At 42.4% G+C, this 25,695-nt stretch overlaps 1 protein-coding gene across 1 annotated transcript in view; it reads right to left on the bottom strand.

Moving 5' to 3' along the window:
• LOC149205700 (CBBY-like protein) overlaps positions 1–25,695 on the bottom strand; it is a 327,551-nt gene that overhangs the window by 299,709 nt on the left and 2,147 nt on the right. The window contains exon 3 of the mRNA XM_089393530.1: positions 3,048–3,206. Within this exon, the coding sequence (XP_089249656.1) occupies positions 3,048–3,206 (159 nt within the window). The remainder of the gene's footprint in view (positions 1–3,047; positions 3,207–25,695) is intronic.

The raw sequence follows: 25,695 nt of genomic DNA on the forward strand, positions 1-25,695 counted from the left end.
TAAAGGGTTTGGCCTATCCCCAAGCCAAATTTGAACCCAAAAAATGGTGCAAATTCCCCAGCTAACTAACAATTCGACCTGTTATAAGAATGAGGATTTCATACCCAAATATCACCCAGAAAATTCTGAAATTTTAACCACCAACTCCTCTCACAAAACCCAGAAAAATCCAGAAATGGTTTGGTCGTATTTTGACCTTCCAAAATCGACCCCCAAAAGGCCCTACGCCCTCCAAAATTGTTGAAGCACACTGCCTGCCAATACACCAGCAAAATCCTCCTCAAACACTCCAAAAAAGTAGCAATCACCTCCACTAATGCTTTCCTTATCTCTGCCGACAAGGATCAACCTCAATGGCTGAGTCTCCACCTCCCACGTGTGCCCAATCTCTTCCTTCTGCGCTAGCCCAGGAAGTGCGAAATCCCCACTGAATGATAGCTCTCTCCTCCAGCCCAAAAACTCACCCAAATGGCAGCAAATCACCAGAGCTTCTCTTCTAGAATTTCTCCTGGAAAAAGCTCCCCTGAAGAATGTCAAAATCACAACTTAGTTTCTCCTACTACGTCCTCCAGAAATACGTACCACCTGGAGACACTGAATACAAATGCCAGAAACCACACTAAAAATCACCTCCGAAATATTATGGATGAACCTCTCTAGGGTGGCACTTGAAGTCCCCCGAAGAATGGGTGAGTTCTCCGGTTGGAAAACTCTTGCTAAATTGCAAGTGACCTAGCTAAGCAGCTTGAGCAACTGCGAAAAAAATCAATATGCCAAAGATGCTCAAATGAGGAGTGTTGCCTTCCTTTTATAGATTTCATGGATCACTTTTCCCTCCATTTTCCCTCCTTCGTGGGTCCCTCACTTAACCATTGACTTCCCCTCTCATGCAATTCGAACTAGGGGGTGCGTATTTCCCTAGTGTGGGTGGCCTCCACGTGTTACTTACCAAAACCAAAATAACTTACTTCCAATGTCTAAAGCCTTCTGATAAAATCGAATGGGCTCCATCACCTCCAAAATTGGCCCCAAAATGTAGAGATTAATCTTGTTCCAAAATAATTTAGGAAGGGACATTACATCCACTTTTATGTAAATTTGCCCTGCTAGGAGATAATAACCAAGGTCCTTCCAGTTTTAGGATACATAGTACCTCATTAGAATTTTTAATTTGGAAAATAGACTGCAATTGTGTAATCATGCCCAAGCAAATGGGAATTTTTCTTAGGCTCACAGTATGCTGCTTTGTGCTAGTATTTAACTGCAGATAACAGTCCATGTCCAGAAAGTGGAATTGGATGTGGCACAACTACACCAATTACTCAAGTAATGGGGAGGGGTGACATGCAATATGAGCAGGGAGCTCCCTGCTGAGTCTCCTGCCCTTTTTGCTCAATCTGGATAGGCTCAACAGAGTGAGGTAAGGACACAACACAAACTGGGTGAGCCATAAGGGAGAGAAGAGAGTCTCGCCACAGCTAGACATGCTACTCTTTTGCATGACTATTAAATTACAAATTCCCAACCATTGCACTAATGATTTCAAAGAATGAGAAGCTGGTCGAGGTGTTGTATTTGATGTGGAGTCAGTGAGTGATGGATGGGGGGCACTCCAAGAATGATAAGGATGATCCTTCTACCATGAAGACCTAATCCCAACAATGGCTTAAATTAATCTCCTAAATGTTTGTTGCATTCCATTTTGTGCCTAGGCGATCTTCTGGGGGACATTAAGTTTAATGTTTTATGGCCAAATGGTCTATTGGTGACTCTCTATTTAAGTGTTGTATGGCCAAGTAGAAATATAATTTTGACTGATGATCTAGGGTGATTTTGATAGCTTAATGCCTGTGGTAGCCACCCACATTGCACAGTTTTCCTGTAAGGACATCTTAAATGTACTTAACATTTCAAGAAAGCATTTTTTACGAAATATAATGATATTCCAAAGTAAGAAATGCATATATTATATACAAGTGTTCCCTAAAGAATATGTACTTTACTATTAATCAGTGTAAATTTAGTCAATAAAGTCAAATTTGCATTTTTATGTAAAATAACTAGCTAACATTTTCTAGAATATTTTCCAATTGGAAAAATTTAATTTTGAAGAAATGGTAGAGAAAAAGCCATGGCAAAAAAAAATCCATAATGTTTACCTTGTATTTAAGATGAATATAATAGAGGCATGCTTGTCTCTAACATACCTGATATTAAGCAGATTAATAGTTATAGATGATATTCATTAGAAATTTATAGTGCCCTCATGCTATAAATTCCCTCCTCCCCTTACCCACCCCCAACCACTTTCAAACTTCTAATAATACCTTTTGTAAGCTTTACACTGGATGTACCTTTTTCATATATATACACATTTATTGGCCATTATATGTTTTCAATAATTTGTACTTGCAAGTGGAGCACCTTTCAATTTTTCTCTGTATCTGAAGTTTATATTCAGTCTATAAATTTTCTTCCCCTACTAAGCTTCAATGTGACTAGCTATACATATCATGATTTCACTGGACAGTTGATGCAATCGGGTGAATAACTTAGATTTCAACAAATTTATATGGCCAATATAACTTCTTTGGAGTTTTTTACCAAAGGAAAAGCACAGGCAAACTACAAGATTACATTAACGTATTTCAATGTCCATGATTGACCAAAGACAGTCCATTAGACTGGCAATTGCATCATCTCTAATATAATGAATGATTACATAAGCATCTCTAGGCTAAATACAAAAATGCAATGAAAAAGTACTTCCCTGGCACAAAAAAAAAGAAACATTTATTGTGCCAAGGACAATGAACACATCAAAAATCCTATTTAGTAGTATGTAAATTATGTCATTACCATAAAAGAAGTAGGCTAAATTGGATGAGCATAAATAAGATGGCAAACACTACTACGTCTCTGTTTTCTTTTTCCCATTTTGGCTTTCCCACATGAAGGAAACAAGGTAGACATCCAACAGATGTGATATGGTCTTCACTGGACATGAGAACCATCTATTAAACAATAAAATATAATTTAAATCATACCTGGCAACACCTGGACGGAGAGGAAGTAAACGTTTCTCAATTAGAGCCATAAATAATTCTGTCTTTCGTCTATGAAGAGAAGCTATAAGCTCCTTCCTTTCACCTTCTGTACTGGGAGCTATATCTGGCCACCCTGTCTTGTTAAAGTAGGCTGTCATTCTGCAAGGACAAAATGACTCTCTAAGCTGCATGCTCCACCATTAAAAACAGATTCTCATAACTAACAAAGAAGCCTTCTCAAGGATAGACTAAATGACTTCGATGAGAACTACCACTCAGGAATGAATACTTCTACAAGATTATGTTCAAAGCTTCTTGACAATTGTAGTGCAGGTATATATTCAAGCAACCATGCCTAATGTTCAATAAATATATAATATCACAAGTCAGAACCAGAAACAGATGTAAATGTTGGGAAATCAAATCTAGAAACCCTAGTTCCACAGATGTTGAAATCACAAAAGATAATGAGGGGATCAAACAGAACCAGACAACCCAAAAAACTACCTGTAAAAGAGAAAAACCACACTAAAACAATGTGCTGGAACTGTCCACTGATGTGCTAGAAACAGAAAGGTCAAGTGCACAACTGATATAAGACCCAGTGAAAGCACAAGAATGTGTAAACACTAGATTTGGATGTCAATAGGATTGAACACTTTACTAAAAGAGCCAATTAAGCTCATTGATCACAGATGATATACAAATGAAACTTCAGTTGTGTACTTATATCACTCAAGTAGGTAGGGCATCCCCCCAAGAGGGTTATGTGCCTGTTAACCCCCCAATTTAGTGGTCTCAACAAGGTTCTTTGAGATGCTAAGGTAGTACCACACAACACAAGTGCCCACTGTCACCTCGGCATGAATCCCCACTCTTTAGGCCAACTCCTACAAAATCCAAGGGAGGCTTCTCTAATCTACACACGCACAACTTCACCAAAGATAAGTAAACCAGTGCCCAAATTTGATGTCTATGGTGAAGGTAGGGGTTAATCTAAAAATGAAAATATGCTGCAGAAAAATGCAAACCAGCAAGCTAAAAATCACTCAATCTTGAAATACTTTGTTCTAATAACAACAAAAATATAAGAGATGGATTCCCTTAGCAGACGTTAGATGAATTTCTTGATTTACCCTTTGATAAGTGGAAAAAGTGGACAATTGTATTTGTTACCCACTACTTGTGGGTCACCCTTATAGGAGAAATTTTCTCCTAGATTTGTCTTCACTCCGCAGCCAGCAGCCACCTAATAGCTCGATGTGCTACTATTCTCCGCCCCCTGAGCCAGCCATTCTGTGCCCTTGCTCATAGTCATCTATTATGATCATATGTTTGAAGGTGGGTCATCCAACCCCGAAGGTATGGTTTTTCACTATGTAATTGGGTGTTTATGTTGTTTTTCTTGGGCACGTTTGGGCATGGATTAGTGGGGGGATTTGGTGGAAAGAAAAGGGCTTTGATTGTATTTTTTTCCCTTACCTCAACTGGAGGGTTAATCCTATATCCTAGTCCCATGGGATCTCCTTTATTGGCTACTAGCTTTAGGAGTGGCACTATCTGAGAAACCCTGATTTCTGTTGTGTGGTCCCGCTTCTCGATGCCATTTGTCTCACTCCCCTCAGTCATTACAAGCCCTTTTCACATTTTCCCTATCTGGGTCCACATTTGTCCATCAAGTCCACAAGGTGATAGCCTCCCCCTCTCCTTGTCCACACCTTGGGTCAGGCATAGAACGATGCCCCAGATGTTGATGCAACTAAAAAGAAAGATAAAAACATAATATGACCACATATAATAGGAAATGTACCACAAAATACAAAAGATGGCTGGGACAATAAAATTTTGCACGTGGGCAAAAGCCAAACATGAGCTCTACCCCCTATCATTATGGTCATCACCCTAGTTCCTAGGACCCCTATGAGTGCCCCTTTCATCATTAAGGAACCCATGATTGTCCCAACCCCTGGTGGGCGATGAACTACCCCACCTTAAGGGGGTTTTCTCTGCTACATCTTACACATCGTGCTTTCATCCCCTTCAGCCCCGAGCAGTAAAAAGAAGAAAAAATGATAAAAGGCAAAAGGCATATGAAGAAGGTTGGCATAACTCATGCACCATGATTGCTCCCTCCTACATTCATACACCCATGGTGCAGACCTCCTTTATCACAACTACCCTTGTACCATGGCATGTGGCTTGGAGCCTTCCCTCTTGCTCCCACTCCGCTCCATCACTATTTCACATGACACCTACTATCTGATGGATGTACCATGGACTTGTCATTCCCTTAGAGGTTAAAACCAGTGTGGAAAAATTCGTCAAAATGTCGCGATTAAATCAGCAAAGTCCGATTTTTTGGACTAGCTAATTTAATCGATCGACTTTTTGGCGCCTTTTTTCCCAATTGAAAAAGACGGGATTAATTCAAAAAAGTTGGGATTAAATCGGGATTCAATCCAAAAAGTCATGGAGCTAGCCTAGGTCGCGGATAAGTGAGGGAAAAGGCAAAAAAATACTCATTTTCACTCTTCTTGTTGTCATTCATCCCTGTGGAGAGAGGAGGTGTTTTCCATTGCCCAAGAGGAGGATATTTGCTAGTTTTGTGATGTGGATTTGAAGATTTGTCCACTGCTCAATGTGAGAGATTCAAGGTGTCAATTTGTTGCTGCCAAGTATGTATTTTAATTTCTCTCCTAGTCTTTGTTACACAAATGGCTTCTTAAATATTTCTATTAGTTTGTTTTTATCTTATTTTTGCTTAGAAATATGAATCAAAACGTTGTTTAGAACCTAGATTGAATCAAAACTTCAACTTTCAACTTTCAAGAATCAAATGACAAAAATTCAAACCCTTGTTTAGTGAATCTAAGTGTGTTCAAGTGAGTGAGAAGAGGGATTTAAAATTCAAAATCAACAATTACATTTGTGTTTGCTTCTTATGTGATTGGAATTTTTTTTTTTTTCAATTTTTTTTGTGCCCAGGTTCAAATTCAAGTTCAAAGTTTCAAACAAAATTCCAAGGCTTTTGGACCCTATGTGGGAATATGGTGAACCTGATACTATACCCGAATCTGGGGGGGTCAATAGAATGTATTTGACTTGCAAGTTGTGTGGCAAGCATATGTCAGGGGGTGTCAACAAATTAAAATTCCATTTGGGGCAAATTCTGGGGCAAAATATAGAACTTTGCCCAAATCCATCTCCAGAAATCATTCGGCAGGCCATTAAATCGTTGATGGATAAAGAGGAGAGAAAAGACACCAGGGCAACAATAAAAAGCCAACTTGTAGGGGCCTCAAGAGTGGGGGGAAATGAGAGTGGTTCTTCAACATCACCTTCCACACCCACATGTCCCAACCCCTCAACTTTCTCATCTTTTTTGTTCCGAGAACCACATCTGATGCACAATCTGGCATCAAATCGGTACTTTAAAAAAAAAAAGGAAAAAGCAAAGGTTGACAGGTTGGCCAATAAGTGTCTTCTATGGAGTGATGTTCCTTTCAACATTGCCAAGACAAACCCATTCTACCAACCTATGTTTGATGTTGTTCTTGTCGTTGGCTCGGGGTACAAAGCCCCTACCTTTGAAAAGTTGAGAGGGCCTCTTCTTCAAGATGAAAAGGTTGATTGCACTGCTAGATTGGAGGAGTTTAGGGCATCATGGGAACACACTGGATGCACAGTCATGTCAAATGGTTGGACTGACCAGAAGGGTAGGACCCTTCTTAACTTCTTGGTTAGTTGTCCCAAGGGGACAATGTTTATGAAATTTGTTGATGCATCTGCACACATTAAAGATGCACGTTTATTATGTGAGTTGTTGGACATCTTCATTCAGGAAGTAGGTCCACAAAATGTTGTCCAAGTCATAATAGACAATGCTGCAAATTATGTTGTTGCTGGCAGGTTGCTTATGGAGAGGTATCCTAACTTGTTTTGGACACCTTGTGTTGCACATTGTATTGACTTGATGTTGGAGGATATAGGTAAGATTCCTCTTGTGAGGGATATCGCTGAATCACCCAGGAGCATAACAAAATATATATATAATCATGCGTTTGTGCTTAGCTCGATGAGAAGATTCACCAACAACAAACAGTTGATGCGTCCTGCCATTACACGATTTGCCACTACTTTCATATCTCTTCAATCTCTGTTGAATTCTATGTGGGATGTGTGAAAATTCGGAAGCCCCGAATAACTACTGCAACAATCTGATATTATTTCTCCTAATTGTTAATTCTTTTCCAAGTTATGTACAGTATTACACAGTGAACATCGAACTAAATACAACTGCAGCCTTCACAACATAAATAACATGCGGAAACAAGAACTGAGCAAAAAAGAAATAGCACACACAAGTGACACTGTTGTTTTTGGACAAATGTCCCCGAAAAAACCTAATGTGGGAAAACTGGTGCAACATCTAAGAGTTTGTATTATTATGCAGTAATTTCTAAGTACAATTCTTCAGATGCCCAAACTAGAAATCCTATACAGAAATCTAATTGGGCAAAAATATAGTGAGATGATCTCACCCTGTCACTGGGAAATCCGGCATTGATCTGGTACACCCACGCAGTTACTGCGTCACTACTGCTCGGACTGCGCTGCACCTCCTCTCTGTGAAAAAACGGTTACCTGATTCCTACTGCAGCAACTGATGTTAATTCTTCTAATTGTTAATTCGATTAACCAATTTACTTGTTGTGTGCTACAACAAATATCGAATTAAATAAATTGTAGCCTACACAAATAAAAACTGCGAAAACTAAATACAGCATAGGAGAGAAATAAACACCACACACATCTACATAGTTATTTTTGGACAAATGTCCCCTGAAAAACCCAGTGTGGGAAAACCGATGCAACAGCTAAGGGTTTTTATTATTAAGCAATGGTTTTTTGGATACAATCTCTGGATGCCTTGCTGGCTATCCAGTACAGAGAATATGACTGACAGAAGATTAGTGAGAAATACCTCACACTATCACTGGTGATCCCAACTAATCCAGCCACAGAATGGCTTGTCCCTTGCTGCCTCTGCGCAGTCACTGCGTAGGCCCAACGTCACAGCTTCTAGGGACAGCGTCACCCCTTCTACTGATCGATTTGCCTTTGAGACTTCGATTTTGTCCTCCCGGTCTCACACCCCGGCTTCTGGCTTCAAAAATCGATCTCTCCAACAAAAATACAGATCTCCTCAAGGTTATACGCTGCCTCTGCGTCAGCCTATGCTACCCAGCATAGCCTCTATGCTGCCTCTCCCGGATCTCTCTCTGCCTCCTCTGCTGAGTATTCCCGAATCAGGAAAAATCTCCAACTAGAACTATCCTTGCCCCTCACTACAAGAAATCACTTCAAACTTCTCTCCGGCAACAGCTGCGCTGCTCTCTTCAGAAATTCGATCTCTGATCTCCCACTCAATGTGTTTTCCAAATACCCGTCAAGCGTCCTCTTATAATCCTTTTGTTGAGAACCAACAGCCTAGATTAGATTATAATCAATGGCTCAGATCATTTTGGCTTGATCCTCGTCTTCTTCTAAAAGTTTCACCCACAGTTAGATTAATACCCTTTAATTATTTTAATAAAACTATCTCCAGGTGGAATTTCCCAAAACAATTTATGGGTATTGTGGAATACATGTGTCCAAGCATCCCTGCAAATTTTGAGGCTTAGAGCACATCCGATGCTACCAAAAATCAACATTCTCTCTTAGCGAGGAATGTGCTCTAGTAATGCAACCTGTTGAAGCGTCACAATTCTCTGTAACATCTCCCTCTGCACTGTTGATGTCTAACATCGCTACCCACCAACTACTGCGCAAATGTTGCATCTGCACTGCTGCTGACACTACCACTGCCAACACTGCATCGGTACTAGAACCTTCTCCAACTGATGTTGCTACTACATTAGCAATGGAAAAGCATCCAAAATTATTGAACAGGTGTTCAACATGATGCATCTTTTGCTGGATTTATGACTGCTGCTAGTCTCTACGCTAACCCTCTAAAGCCTCTCCGCTTGTCATGTCCCTTCCTAAATTATTTTGGAACAAGATTAATTTTTGTATTATGGGGCCAAGTTTGGAGCTAGTGGACTCCATTCGATTTTATTAAGAGATTAGCCTTGGGAAAAGTTATTTGTGTTGTAGTTAAGTTACACATGGGGACCACCCTCACTAGGGAAATACGCACTCCCTAGTTCGATTTGCATGGAGGTGGTTAAGTTTTGCATGATGGTGGTTAAGTGAGGGCCCACGATGGAGGACGAATTGGAGGGAAAAGTGCTCCATGAAATCTATATAAGGAAGGCAACTCTCCTCATCTCATTCATATTTTTGGTATATCGATTTCTCTTTGGTTTCTCAAGCTGCTTAGTCGAGTCACTAGCTGTTTAGCACGAGTTCTTCAAGCGAAGAGCTCACCCTTTCTTCGAGGGACTTCGAGTGCCACTTTAGGAAGGTTTTCTGCATTTCTTCAGGAGGAGGACCTCATTGTGATTTCCAGCAGTGGCATTCACTTCCAGGTGGTGCGTATTACTAGAGGACGCAATGAAGAGGAGGTCGAGTTTGTTGGTGGTGTCTTGCAGTGGAGTTTGGGTGTGAGATTTTCCAGAGAGGAAGATAGGTAGGATTGTTAGTAGTTGGGAGAGTTTGGGAGTTGGTTGTGCTTATTGTTTTGCAATGTGAATTTCACACTACCTGAGCCAACGTAGAGGTAGCACTGGGAGCTCACTTGGTGGGCAGAGTATCAGTCCTTGAGGCTGACCTTTGTCGTGGACGTTAGAGGAAATACTTGGAGTGGTGTTTGTTTCCCTTTCAGACCTTGGAGGAGGATTCTGTGGCCATTCCTTGCAGGCCGTATTCTTGGAGCAATTTGGAGGGTGTAGGCCATAGAGGAGGCCGAATTTGGGAGGTTGGATTCAGGCCAAACCCTTTTCTGGCTTTTGTTGGGTTTTAGCCAAGGAGTGTGGGGCTGAAGTTTCATCATTTTCTGAGCACTGGAGATGGGGTTTCTTGCAGTTCCTTTCAAGGATAAGTTCATGAACTAGGGTGTAGTGCAAATTCCTAGGCAAGGAACATTTTGGGGATTGGAGAGCCTAAACATCAAGAGGAGGGTATTTGCCACAAAATCTCTCCTTTTGGTGGGCATCTGCTTCAACCTCATCCATAAATTTGTTTTCCCTAGTTTGTAACCCCAAGGTAAAATCCTAGTTTGTGTTGCTTCAACTTAGAGGCTTGTTTGAGGATTCCATGCACCTTTGTTTCATTGAAAATCACTATTGGAAACCCTTTCTTTGCATCTTGGCCCTGGGTCTTGTTAGTTTTTGTAGCATCAGAGGTGTTCTAGTATCGAAACTTTACGGATAGGCTAAAACACATGAGATCTCCAAAACCCTGAAATTGTTTTTGGAAATTCCACCTAGAGATGATCCAATTAGATTATTAGCCGATTTTTAAATATTTCCTAAGTCTAAACATAGGGAATATGGTTAATTAATAAGTATTAATTGAGATAAGGTGAGAGTTCTCCATAAACTCACACAGATCGACAAGGAATTAATCTAGGCCCTTGATTAAGTTTTAATCTTGGTCGGTGCTCCAACAAAGGATTATAAGAAGAAGTCGATGGGTAGATGGAGAATACACTGGGGACACTTGTGATAACCACAGAGAGTTCGATTTCGTTGGAGGGTTTGATTTTCAAAGAGCCAGCAATGCTAGAAGAATTTGAGCTTCAATAGGGAAGCAGAGACAGTGAGGGGCAGAGAGAGTGAAGCCAAAGGAAGATTTCCAGATCCGGCAAGTGCATTTACAGAGAGGCAGAGATTTCTTCAGGGGGTTATGCAGTCCCAGCGCAGAAGCTTCAGTGGGCAATTTGATTTGTTGAGGAAGGAAGACGTTTTCAATTCCAGAGGTCGGGCAGAGGTTCCAGAGTGTCGGATAAGCGTTTTCCCAGTCAGCAACAGGCAAGACGGCTTGATTAGCAGACAATTCGGGCATCACGTGTGGTAGGCAGCTTTAGATTGACGTAGAGCCTGCGCAGGCCCAGTTGGACGGCTTGCCTTTCAGTAGTAGTCTAGTGTCGAGATTGCTCAAAGTTGTTGATTTGGGGTAGCATCGAAAGTGCTCTAGCCATGAAAATTGGTGGAGAGGCTAAAGCACATGAGATCTCCAAGACCCAGAAATGGTTTGGGCAAATTCTACCCGATTAAGCAAATATTAAAATAATTAATAATTTTAATGGAGTTCCTAAGTCTAAACTTAGGAAAAATAAAATATTAACGGGTATTAATATAAAACTAGGTTAAAAGGTCCTAAATGACATGGATCAAGCCAAATCTAATCTTAGTCGTTGATTAGAGATGTATTATCGGTCATTGAAGGACCAACAGGAAAAGTATAAGAGGAGGCTTGAGGGTCAGTTGGAGAATACACTAGAGTGATGAGTCATTCGATTTTCTAGAGCGGGGTTTGCTAAGAGAAATCGAATCAATGATCAGTTTGAAGCAAGGGACAGTGAGTATGAGGCAAAGAGGCAGAGATAGTGTCGGGAGACCAGCGCAGAGGCAAAGAGGCAGACGCAGAGCCAAAGGGAGCCACGCAGAGGCAGCAGAGACTGCGCAGAGGCCAGAAGGGCCTGCATCATCCACGCAGAGGCTGCAGGAGTGATGCAAAGGGTCAAAGAGGCTGCGCAGAGCCCCAAAGGGCTGACACAGAGGGTTTCAGGCTGACGTAGAGGCTAGGAGGGCTGAAGTTGAGCTTCAGATTATGCTGGAGAGGGTTTCGTGGGGCAGACTTTCCGAATATCTGCTTCCGAAGAGAGGTATTACTGCCAGATTTTGTATCTCTGTCGGGTGAGCCAGTTTGGCACCCAATGTACTCAAAAAAGAGTTGCTTAATAATAAAACCCTCGAAACTGTTGCACTGGTTTTCCCAAGTTGGGTTTTTCCGGGGATGTTTCTCCAAAAATAACGGTGTCCCTTGTGTGTTTGTTCATTTCTTTTAGTTGTTGATTTGTAGATGGTTGAGACTATATTGTGTTTATTTCAGTATTTATATGGTTAAATAACTTGTTAGTAATTAAACAAGTAAGCGAAATAAACCAGAGAATACAGATAAAATTTCTAACGGGTAATACTTAGAAATTTCAACATGGTATCGAAGCGTTGCAAATTACAGGAGAGTTGAAGGCACCAACTGAATCAGAGCATTTGCAGCAGAAACAGCTGTCCTGAGTGACAGAAGTTGTTCCTAGCAGAAGGCAACAGAGAAGGGTTGACGCAGAGGGACTGCGTCATCAGTTCGAGCCAGAGAGAGGCTAGCACAGAGGCTAGGGAGGGTTGAAGAGGCTCACGAAGAGCCACGCAGAGACCAAGAGGGTTGACGCAGTTGGTTAGTGGAGCAATTCAGCCAGTGTCGGGATTGCGCAGAGCCTAGAGGCTCAGTCCTTTCAGTTGTTGGGGCATAGGAAGCTGTGGGCAGATTGCGGGGAGTGAAGTTGGCAGGGTGTTGTTGTTGCAGAGACAGAACAGTACCTAATGGGGCAAAACCAAGGTAGAAGGGAGTCACTACCTAGGCGGATTTCTAGCCAAGAAATCCATATCAGTGTTGCAGGTGCATAAGAGAGCGAAGAGGTGTGATTCGACGATTGGCAGGAGGATTTCCAAGAGGGAAATCGAGACTCAGAGGGAGTCTAGCAGAGAACTTCCAAGCAAGAAGTAGAGACTTAGAAGTAGTCGAAGAGAGAACTTCCAGAGGGAAGTAGAGACTCAGAGGAGTCGAAAAGAAGAGCAAAGAGATGGTCATGAATGGACTGAGGGATCAAGACAAGCTAGACGGGGTGTCCAACTTTGTCATCTGGAAGGCCAGGATCCTGTCCATTCTAGATAGACATCGCATCAAGGCCTTCGCCTTGATAACCATGGCTATCCCAGTCGACCCAACTGAAAATGAGAAGTATGAGGATGTGATGGCCAAGGCAAAATGCATAATCCTTGACGGGGTCAAGGATCATGTGGTCCAGCATATTGCCGAGAAGGAGACAACAAAGGAAATGTGGGACACCTTGACGAAATTGTATCAAGGCACTTCCGTGCAGAGGAGGATGCTTCTAGAGAATCAACTGTGGTCGTACCAGATGCAGAAGGGGGAGCAGATAGATCACTTCCTCAGCAGGTTGTAGGAGATCTGGGACCAACTGACTTCCATAGGGGCCACGCCAGATCAAGAATTAATGGTGAGGACAGCCCTAAACACAGTCTCCGAGGAGTGGGAGACATTTGTCCAAAGTATTTTGGGCAGGGCGATTCTTCTAGGATGGGAAGAACTGTGGGCAGCTCTTCGCCAAGAAGAGATCAGACGGCTGACCAAGGCAGGAGGCAGCAGCAAAGGAGCCCGGGTCAAGAAAGAGGAGGAAGAGGATGCAGCTCTGGCATTTGCAGGGGAGCATGGGAAGAGGAAGAAAAAGGACCTCTCCAAGATAAAGTGCTTCAACTGTGGGGAACTGGGGCATTATGCAAACCAGTGTCCGAGGAAGAAGAGTAAGGGAGAGGCGTCTGACTCCAAGGCAGCACCAGCGAAGGCAGAAAAGGAGGTAGAGGAGGATGACAATTGTGCCATGAGCGCTCATGTACCTCTAGAGAAGAGGTGGGGGGACATCGAGTTGTAGTCAAGAAGACTACAGGCGATGAGGGGCAGGATCCTTGAGGTACCCAAACTCTTGGATCATACCTGGCTACGAGAGCCCCGAAGTGAGAGTAGCAAGATGGCAGATGTCGGTAGAAACGGATGTGGATGAAGCGGTAGAGAGTGCTAGAAGTGCAGTAGTCCCTGGCAGCGCAGAGAGGATCGCAACAGTGCGAGAGGCACAGAGGAGGTTGCTGCAGTGCGGGATGGCACAGAGAGGCTTGCAGTAGTGCGAGAGGCACAGAGTTGTTGCAGCAGCGCAAAGGCAGTAGAGGGAGCACAATATAGCAGTAGAGAGAGCTTCAGCATCGGGAGGGTTTCTAGCCTGACAAGGATGTCGGTAGTTGGGTGGATAAGTTACATACTTCTCATTAACTGAGTTGCAGTGCAGTAGCAGTAGCAGTAGCACGATGCAGCATGACGAGAGAGAACTGCAGTGCAGATGCAATGTTGGGAGAAAGGACCAGCAGCAGCACAAATGCAGAGTTAGCTATCGTACAAATGTAGCAGTGGCAGTGGTAGAGCCATGGGCAGCAGTACAAGATGCAGTAGTGCAGAGGATGTTGGGCGGGGAGGCCTAGCATCAACACAAGTACCGGTGCGGTATAATTAGGGTGGTGCTCATTGTTGGAGTACTACTAGAGCACAGTCCTCGCTAAGAGGGATTGTTGATTTGGGGTAGCATCGAATGTGCTCTAGCCATGAAAATTGGTGGAGAGGCTAAAGCACATGAGATCTCCAAGACCCAGAAATAGTTTGGGCAGATTCTACCCGGTTAAGGAGATATTAAAATAATTAATATTTTTAATGGAGTTCCTAAGTCTAAACTTAGGAAAAATAAAATATTAATGAGTATTAATATAAAACTGGGTTAGAAGGTTCTAAATGACATGGATCAAGACAAATCTAATCTTAGTCGTTGATTAGAGACGTAATCTCGGTCATTGAAGGACCAACAGGAAAAGTATAAGAGGAGGCTTCAGGGTCAATTGGAGAATACACCAGAGTGATCAGTTATTCGATTTTCTAGACCGGGGTTTGCTAAGAGAAATCGAATCAATGATCAGTTTGCAACGAGGGGCAGTGAGTACGAGGCAAAGAGGCAGAGATAGTGCCGAGAGACCAACGTAGAGGAAGAGAGGTAGACGCAGAGCCAGAGGGAGCCACATAGAGGCAGCAGAGACTGCGCAGAGGCCAGAAGGGCCTGCGTCATCCACGCAGAGGCTATAGGAGTGACGCAGAGTGTCAGAGAGGTTGCGCAGAGCCTTAGAGGGCCGACGCAGAGGCCAGGAGGGTTGACGCTGAGCTTCAAATTGTGCTAGAGAGGGTTCGTGGGGCAGACTTTCTGAATATCTGCTTCTTAAGAGAGGTATTACTACCAGATTTTGTATCTCTGTCAGGTGAGCCAGTTTGGCACCCAATGTACTCAGAAAAGAGTTGCTTAATAATAAAACCCTCAAAACTGCTGCACCGGTTTTCCCAAGTTGGGTTTTTCCGGGGACGTTTGTCCAAAAATAATGGTGTCCCCTATGTGTTTGTTCATTTCTTTCAACTGCTGATTTGTAGATGGTTGAGATTGTATTGTGTTTATTTCAGTATTTATATGGTTAAATAACTTGTTAGTAATTAAACAAGTAGGTGAAATAAACGAGAGAATACAGATAAAATTTCTAATGGGTAATACTTAGAAATTTCAACAAAAGTGAGGATAATTTCCCTCAATATATTTTTTCCAGTATTTTTCTCTGCAAGATTGCCAGTTTCGACATCCAAATTGTACTCAAATAATTTCACTGCTGCATAATAATAAAACCCTCAGCGATTGCACTAGTTTTCCCAAGTTGGCTTTTTTTCGGGGACATTTGTCCAAAAATAACTGTGTTAATTATTGTGTGAGCTAGTATTTTCTCAATTTCCAACGCTATTTTCTTCCGCAGTTTATAGGTGAAAATCACAGTGTGAATTATTTGATATTTGCCATAACAGATAAATTGTTAAATAAATTAACACTCAAGAAAATAATTTCCAATTATTGTGATAGATGAAATTTTCACATGGTATCAGAGCATGAGTGATCAGTCGGGAAGCTCAGAAGCGAAGAAGGGAATTTCGTTGTTTAGAGGAAGCAACAGGTCGAAATTCTGAGAGGCTGTGCAGTACCCAGACAGGCAGTTCGAATTGTTGGTACCCAGGATAGTGATTCCAGCAGCAGCTTAGTTTTTCGTTGAGTACATTCCTTGGTTGGACGCAAAGGATTTTGCCAAGCAGAATCAACGTCGGGTGGAAGAGACAAGCACACACACAGGGAAAATTTCTCTCAGGGGATCTCAAGTTTTAGAGATCTAAGTTTTCGGCAGCAGATTTCCTCACTCCATGAGGGAGTGCGAGTAGCAGTCCAGCAGCCAAGCAGAGGGAAAGAGGGAATTTTGGACAGATTCAGAGATGGCAACAACAGGGCTCAGAGATCAGGACAGATTGGAGGGAGCCTCCAACTATGTCATCTGGAAGGCTAGGATGTCTTTCCTTCTGGATGAACATGGCTTGAAGACCTATGTAGAAAATGTGGTAGCAGTTCCCTGGGACCCCGATCAGCTAAAGGAGTACAGGAAGGAAATGGCAAAGGAAAAGAGGATGATTTTGGATGGAGTCTGAGATCATCTAGTCTCACATGTGGCAAACAAGGTAACAACCAGGGTGCTGTGGGATGCTCTGTCTAAGCTGTTTTAGAGTTTTTCCGAGCAGCGGAAGATATTTCTCCAGGAAAAGTTGCGGAGTACTAGGATGCAGAAGGGCGAGAGAATAGATGCCTTTCTCACTCGAATTCAAGAAGTCTAAGATCAACTGTCAGTCGTTAGGGAGGCACCCCCAACCCACAAAGCTTGTACGATTGGCACTAAATAGTGTCTCAGAGGATTGGCAGGTATTTGTCTAGAGTATCTTAGGTAGAGATACCTTGTCGAAGTGGGACAAGATGTGGTCTGATCTACAACAAGAGGAGTTGAGGAGGGCTCTATTGAAGAGTACCATCAGCGGCAGCAGCAGCAAGGGACCGAAGAGTGAGGAGGAGAATGTGGCCCTAGAATCTAAGGGTCCCAGTCAAGGGCAGGGGGAGCAGAAGAAGAAGAAGAAGGACCTATCAAAGGTCAAATGCTTCAGATGTGGTGAGCTCAGTCACTACAGCACGCAATGTCCTCTTAGAAAGAAGGACAAGCAAGAGAAGCAGGACTAGGCAGCAACATCCGCGGAGATAAGGCAAGGACCACTGAAGAGTCCCAGAAATTTAATAGATAGTGCAGGGTCCACTGAGGAGTCCTCCTCATGGATCATTCCCTTGCCATGAGAGCCCACAATATTCAGTAGCCGGACGGATCAATGTCAGTGATGCAGTCAGATTCCGAAGTGACAGTTACAGACTAGTAGTAGTCAGGTATTGAGGAGCGCAGTGCAATATTAGCAACAGTGCATAGTGGCACAATGGCAGAGTCAGTAGCAGTGTAGATTCTTCAGTAGACAGTGCAGTGGCTAGTTGAAGTCAGAGTCTCAGGAGACAGATGCCTCATACTAAACAAAGTTGATCCAGTATTTAAGATGCTTCTCAGTTGCAGTACCAACAGATCAGAGGGAGTTGCAGTGCAGATGCAGAGTTGGCAGTAGTATAGCAAGGTCAACAACAACACAAATGCAGCATCAGAGTTGCATAGTGGTTGGTGGGCAGTGGCTGTGAAAATTCTACCACTGCAGTAACTGATTTACTTTTCCTACTTATTCCACCATAAGTTATTCATGAAATCACTTCAATAAACATTAAAATAAATATTGTTGCAGATATCACACTGTAATACAGAAACAAACATATGCACAAGAATCAACACATTGACACAGATATTTTGGACTAATGTCCCCGAAAAAACCCAATGTGGGAAAACCGGTGCAGCAAGGGAGGATTTTATTATTCAGCAATTTTCTAGTACAATAGGGTGCCAAACTGGCTTACCCACAGATAGAAAAATTCTTCAACACTTCTTCTGAAACCAGCGTCAGCCCTGCTAACCTCTGCGTGGCGTGAAACCCTCTGCGTCACCCTGTTGAGACTCTGCGCAGCCTCTCTAGCCTTTTGTGTCACTCTTGCAACCTCTGCGTGGATGACACAAGCCCTGCTGGCTCTGCGCAGTCTCTGCTGCCTCTGCGTGGCTCCCTCTGGCCCTGTGTCTGCCTTTTCTGCCTCTGCACTGATCTCCCGTCTCTCTGTTCCATACTTGTTGCCTCCTAACTGCTCGCCAGACCACTGATTCAATTTCTCAACTAACCCCACCCCAAAAATTGAACTAACTGGTCTCCCTCAGTGTGTTCTCCAAGTGACCCTCAAGCCTCCTCTTATACTTTTCTTGTTGACAAATCAACGACCGAGATTAAGTCCCTAATCAATGGCTAAGATTAGATCTGGCTTGATCCATGACTTTTGGACCATTCTAACACAGTTTCATATTAATTCTCATTAATATTTTATTTTCCTTGAGTTTAGACTTAGGGATTACATTAAAAATATTAATTATTTTAATATCTCCCAAACTGTTTAGAATCTGCCCAAACCCTTTCTGGGTATTGGAGATCTCATGTGCCTTAGCCTCTCCACCAAGTTTCGTGGCTAGAGCACATCTGATGCTACTCCAAATCAACATTCCCTCTTAGCGAGGACTGTGCTTTGGCAATACTCCTCACTGAGCATCACCTTAATCATCCGGCATCGATTCCTGTGCTGATGTTAAGCCTTCCTGCCCAACATCCTCTGCATTGTTGTATCCTGTACTGCTGCCCATGGCTCTGCCACTGCTGCATCTGTACAACAACTCCCTCTGCATCTGTGCTGCTGCTGGTCCTTTCTCCCAACACTGCAACTCCCTCTTCATTCGTGCTACTAACACACTCACTTCTACTTCTGAAAGGGGTTCTTTACCATCCCCATCTTTTCCCTGAAGTAGTCAAATTTTGACTTTCCAAGGGCCTTCGTGAGAATATCTGCGACCTGTTCTCCTGTAGGAGTGTAGCTCAACTGTACAGCTCCTCATTGGACACAATTTCTGACAAAGTGACATCGGATATCAATATGCTTCGACCTATCATGAAACACTGGATTCTTAGATAGTTTGATGCAACTCTGATTATCGCACATGATCCTGGTCGCCTCCATATTTCTTCTGAATAGGTTCACCAGCAGTTTTCTAAGCCATATGGCCTCACACGAAGCTATGCTTGCTGCCATATATTCTACCTCAGATGAGCTCAAAGCCACGGACTTCTGTTTCCTACTGCACCAGGAGGTCATTCTTGATCCAATGTTGAAACAGTACCCAGAGGTACTTTTCCGATCCACTGAACTTCTTGCCCAATCTACATCAATAAATCCACTCAATCTAATATCCTTCCCCTTGGTGCATAAGAGCCCATAATCAATTGTTCCTTGTAAATACCTGAGAACATGTTTGGATTCTGCCCAGTGTGCCCTCTTTGGTTCCACCATGAACTGACTGAGGGTGTTGACAGCGTAGCAAATATCTAGCCTGGTATTGACCAGATACATCAAGGACCCTATGAGCTGCTGGTATAGGGTGGGATCAACATCCTTGTCTTCTGATGCATCAATATTCTTCCAGTTGGTGATCATTGGCGTAGCCATAAGTCTACAGTCTCCCATCCCGAATCTTTTCAGGATTTCTGTAGCATACCTCCCTTGCCCAAGGAAGATTTCTCCTTTCTGCTGCCAAACTTCCAACCCTAGGAAGTAGTGCATTCGTCCCAAATCCTTCATATCGAACTCTGTGGCTAGATTCTTCTTGCAGTCCTCAATGAGTCTGGATGATCCTGTTAGAAAGAGATCATCCACATATAATACTAAGATAAGCGGCTCGTTCTCTACAACCAAATAGTAGAGATTCAGATCCGCGTCACTCTTGACAAACCCCATCTTCTGCAAGTAGCCATCTATTCGACCATACCATGCTCTCGGTGCCTGCTTCAGCCCATACAAGGCTTTCTTCAGTCTGCATACATGAGACTTCTTCTCATGAGTTTCAAAGCCCTCTGGTTGTTCAATGTATACCTCTTCTTCTATTACCCCGTTCAGAAATGTCGTCTTGACATCCATCTGATGGATCTCCCATCCCATCTGGGCTGCAAGAGATATCACGGTCCTAATAGATGTATACCTGGCTATCGGGGCAAAGGTTTCCTCATAGTCAATCCCTTCCTTTTGAGCATACCCCTTAGCCACAAACTTGGCCTTGTATTTCTCAACACTGCCATCCGCAGCATATTTGAGCTTGTTGAATTTAAGCTTCTGTGATCCATATCAAGTTTTCGAGAAGGATTTTTTCGGCGGAAATCACATTATAATACTTTTGTCAACGCGTTTCGAACCAACGAGTGTGGTTCATCGTCAGGACAAGTTGAAGAATCAGATCATGGCTGCATGTTAAATAGGGAGAGCAGATCTTCCAACGACTATACTTGACTAGGAAAAGGTTACATTGGACTGGGCAATTTGACTGAGAAACGGCTAAATTTGACTAGCCAACCTGACTGGACCGAGGGAAAGGGACAGGAAAAGTTATTTTTGTTATATTTATTACCAAATTTTTTGTTATATTTATTACCAACATTTGAATAAAGGTAAAGTTTGTATTTAATAATCAAGAGAATGAATCAATTAGTTATTACTAGGCCTTTTCTCTAATTATAATTATATAAATAAATGGTTAGTTAATTATTATGAAAGTTAGTTTTGTTATATTTATTACCAAAAAATGTAATCACTAAATCAAACATTAATCATTAATAACCTTAAATCATTAATATGGAATAATAAATAAATATGTATGTATATCATGAATTAACTATATATATAATTATAAAATCAAAAACTTTAAATCATTAATATAATATGGAATAATATGTAAATATATATATTACGAATTAAATATAAATATATAAGTAAATAGTTAGTTAGTTATTATGCAAGTTAGTTGTTTGATCTTGTAGATCCATCTCGAACCTACCACAGATCTGTCTTGAGGTCTTGACACCACCTCCCAGACATTGTTCACCATTATGGAGTTATACTCCTCTACCATCGCATCTAGCCAGACCTGATGCTAAGCTGCCTCCTTGAAGTTGGCAGGCTCTCCATCCTGAGCTACTAACGCCTGATATCTGTCTGGTTGTTTTCGCTCCCTCTTACTGTTCCTTGGCTCACCGATGAAGTTCTCTGCATCACGCAGAATCTGACAAAGTTCCCTGCTAGTTCTTTCTCTGCCAGTAGGTGCTTCTGTTCACTCCTCCTCCTCATCCTGAGAATCTTCTTGACCTGAGGAAGAATTCTTCACTTTTGTTGGTTGAAGAGGCATGACCAACGAATCCTCTTTCAACTGCTCCTCGGAAGGCATTTCGCGAGATCTTCTGAAAGCTCTGTCCTCCATGAACTTTACATCTCGTCGTACTACTACCTTCCTGCTCCTTGGAAGATAGATTCTGTATGCCTTAGCGTTCTTGCTATATCCCACCAGATATCCCTTTTCCGCAGTCTGATCCAGCTTCTTCCTCTTTTCTTCGGGTATGCGGCAATATGCCAAACTCCCAAATATCCTGAAATCACTGACTTCAGGCATCTTCCTAGTGAAGACTTTCTTTGGAGTAATCTTTCCCAATGCCCGATGAGGAGTCCTGTTCTGAACATAGACAGTTGTGTTGCATGCTTCCGCCCACAAGAATTTTGGCATATCCTGATCGTACAGCATGGCCCTAGTTGCTTCTACAATAGTCCTATTCTTTCTTTCTGCTACCCCATTCTGCTCCGGATTGTAGGGAGTTGTCCACTCTCTTCTGATGCCCTCCTTAGCGCAATAATCAGTGAAGTCCTTATCGACATACTCTCCACCATTATCTGAGCGCAAAACTTTTATTTTCTTCCCAATCAGATTCTCCACCAGAGCCTTGAACTCCTTGAATCGACAAAAAACCTCATCCTTGGTTTTCAAAAAATAAATCCAAGTTTTCCTCGAGTGGTCATCAATGAAGGTAAGGAAATACTCGGCACCACTGAGAGCTTTGACAGACATAGGTCCGCAGATATCTGAGTGTATCAATCCTAGTACACTCTTGGCCCTGTGTTTGCTCCTAGGAAATGTCGCCTTGGCATACTTTCCTAGAGCGCATCCCCTGCATACATCATCTCGTTCTATACTCAGATCCGGAACTACTGTTACAGTGCTCCTGAGAATTCTCAGAGCTCAATGGTGCAAGTGACCCATCCTTCTGTGCCATAGTTCAAGTCCTTGTCCCCATGATTGCTTATTAGTGCCATTGGTGATTCTAGTTGTAATCTATACAATAGATTACTTTTGATCCCGATCTGCACTTTCTTTTTCCAGCTCGAGTGTTTAACGTATACCTTTTCCTTGATAAAGTAGACGTCATAGCCCTTGCCTTGTAGTTGTGACACGAAAAGTAAGTTCATCCCCAATCCTGGTACATGCAGCACATTTGTGGCACGGAACCGCTCTCCCGATTCTGTCTGAAAAACTATGGTACCCTTCCCTACTAGAGTACACTTTGCCTTGTTCCCCATGGTGATCTGAAAGTTCATCTTCTCTTCTCGATATTCTGAGAAACACTCCCTGATTCCCATCATATGCCACGAGGCTCCACTGTCTATATACCATACTTCTGATGATGTAGCACTAGTCATGCACGCCACTTCTTCTTCCAGCCTGGAAGCCAACATAGAGAAATCGAAATCTCTTTCTCTTGTGCAATCTTCTGAAAATCTGTGTGAGTCCCCTGAGGTGGATGCCTCTGCATCGTGGTCTCGACCCATAACTAATTTTCCCTTTCTGTCTCTGATTACTTGCTCTGATACCATGTGAAAATTCTATCACTGCAGTAACTGATTTACTTTTCCTACTTATTCCACCATAAGTTATTCATGAAATCACTTCAATAAACATTAAAATAAATATTGTTGCAGATATCACACCGTAATACAAAAACAAACATATGCACAAGAATCAACACATTGACACAAATATTTTGGACTAATGTCCCTGGAAAAACCCAATGTGGGAAAACCGGTGCAACAAGGGAGGATTTTATTATTCAACAATTTTCTAGTACAATAGGGTGCCAAATTGGCTTACCCACAGATAGACAAATTCTTCAGCACTTCTTCTGAACCCAGCGTCAGCCCTGCTGACCTCTGCGTGGCCTGAAACCCTCTGCGTCAGCCTATTGAGACTCTGCGCAGCCTCTCTGGCCTTCTGTGTCACTCCTGCAGCCTCTGCGTGGATGACGCAGGCCTTGCTAGCTCTGCACAGTCTCTGCTGCCTCTGCATGGCTCCCTCTGGCCCTGCGTCTACCTTTTCTGCCTCTGCACTGATCTCCCATCTCTCTGTTCCATACTTGCTGCCTCCTGACTGCTCACCAGACCACTGGTTCAATTTCTCAACTAACCCCACTCCAAAAATTGAACTGACTGGTCTCCCTCAGTGTGTTCTCCAAGTGACCCTCAAGCCTCCTCTTATACTTTTCTTGTTGACAAATCAACGGCCAAGATTAAGTCCCTAATCAACGGCTAGGATTAGATCTGGCTTGATCTATGACTTTTGGACCATTCTAACACAGTTTCATATTAATTCTCATTAATATTTTATTTTCCTTGAGTTTAGACTTAGGGATTATATTAAAAATATTAATTATTTTAATATCTCCCAAACTGTTTAGAATCTGCCCAAACCCTTTCTGGGTATTGGAGATCTCATGTGCCTTAGCCTCTCCACCAAGTTTCGTGGCTAGAGCACATCCGATGCTACCCCAAATCAACAGTGGCAGGCGGTCACAGTGGCCAAACATCAACATCATGAGAAAGGGTTATACAGAGACAGGGTGTTGTAGCTGCAGTGGTGCAGCACTAGAACACCTTCCTCGCTAAGAGGGAGTGTTAATTTTTGTAGCACTCTAGTCTCGAAAATTTGTGGAGAGGCTAAAACACATGAGATCTCCAAAACCCATAAATTGTTTCTAGAAATTCCACCTAGAGATGACTCAATTAGATTATTAGCCGATTTTTAAATATTTCCTAAGTCTAAATTTAGGGAATATAGTTAATTAATCAGTATTAATTGAGATAAGGTGAGAATTCTCTAGAAACTCACACGGATCAACAAGGAATTAATCTAGGCCCTTGATTAAGTTTTAATCTTGGTCATTGGAGTTGGCGCTCCAACAAAGGATTATAAAAAGAAGTCGATGGGTAGATGGAGAATACACTAGAGACACTTGTGAGAACCACAAAGAATTCGATTTCCTTGGAGGATTCGATTTTCAGAGAGCTAGCAGTGTTGGAAGAATTCAAGAGACAGTGAGGGGCAGCGACAGTGAAGCCAGAGGAAGATTTCCAGATCCGGCGAGTGCATTTGCAGAAAGGCAGAGATTTCTCCAGGAGGTTGTGCAGTCCTAGCGCAAAAGCTTTAGTGGGCAATTCAATTTGCTGAGGAAGGAAGACGTTTTCATTTCCAAAGGCCGGGCAGAGGTTCCAGAGTGCTGGATAAGCATTTTCCCAATCAGCAGCAGGCAAGACGACTTGATTAGCAGACGATTCGGGCAGCACGTGTGGTAGGCAGCTTCAGGTTGACGCACAGCTTGAGCAGGGGCAATTGGACGGCTTGCTTTTCAGTCGCAATCAAGTATCGAGATTGCTCAAAGTGAGGGTAATTTCCCTCAATATATTTTTGCTAGTATTTTTCTCTGCAGGATTGCCAGTTTCAGCATCCAGCTTGTACTCAGATAATTTCACTACTGCATAATAATAAAACCCTCAGCGGCTGCACCGGTTTTCCCAAGGTGGGTTTTTCCAGGGACATTTGTCCAAAAATAATTGTGTTAATTATTGTGTGTGTGTGCTAGTATTTTCTCAATTTCAGCGCTATTTTCTTCCATAGTTTATTGGTGAAAATCATACTGTGAATTATTTGATATTTGTCGTCACAGATAAATTCTTAAATAAATTAACAATTAGGAAAATAATTTCCAATTACTGTGATAGATGAAACTTTCATAGGTCTCTCCAACACTCAACCAATTAATCAAACCCTAGACCGTGATTGCCCTCCCTAGGATCAAACCCTAGGTCATAGATTGCCCTCCCTAGGTCTCTATATAGAAAGCGAATTGCCTCCAATTGGAGCCATGAGCCATTGTTGTGTCTTTCTTGTAGAGTGCCTATTTGAGTCACATTGTACCCTAACATTTGAGTATCTATCTTCAGTGACCTTCTCTCATACCAAGACTCCAACCATCAGTGAAAATCTGTAAAGAGCAAAGAGTTTTAGATGTGGTGACTGTGGGCCATCACCCCATTGTTGTCACTTGCTCTAGTTTTAGCCTTGTAGGGTACCCCTCTCTAAGGCCCGCTAGATTTTGTGACAAGAAGCCCTGTCATGAAAGATTTTGAACATATTTTTCTTTGTAGCTATGTGCCCACAGATTTGAGCTATCATTATAGTATCACCTAATAAGTTTTTTTTATAAAGTTGTGTTGAAATGCTTCATTTTTGGGAGTCACTGACCCCATACTCTTTGGAGTGCAAATATTTTTCCAGGCTATTGGAAACTAATTTATATCCAATTGGGGTCCTCCCAAGTAAAAGTCTTTCTTTATTTTTTTCCTTTTTTCTCTAGTTTTTTGTGGGGCTACTAGGGTTGAGAATAAGAAGACTAGAATTACCCGTGAGAATATATTAATTAAGTTGATCCTTCCAACTAAATAAAAGCAATAAAATGTTCATTTTTGAAGTTTTTTCCTAACCATGGACACGGATTCCTCCCAGGACAAGTCTCCAGCATCGTTGGCAACCAAAGGGATACCCATATATTGCTAGGCAGAGAAGACCTAGGGAAGTTAAGC

The sequence above is a fragment of the Pinus tabuliformis genome, chromosome 1_2 (genome assembly GCF_031772625.1).
Source record: "Pinus tabuliformis cultivar Carrire ecotype Pingquan chromosome 1_2, CPIR1, whole genome shotgun sequence".
Classification (NCBI taxonomy): domain Eukaryota; kingdom Viridiplantae; phylum Streptophyta; class Pinopsida; order Pinales; family Pinaceae; genus Pinus; species Pinus tabuliformis.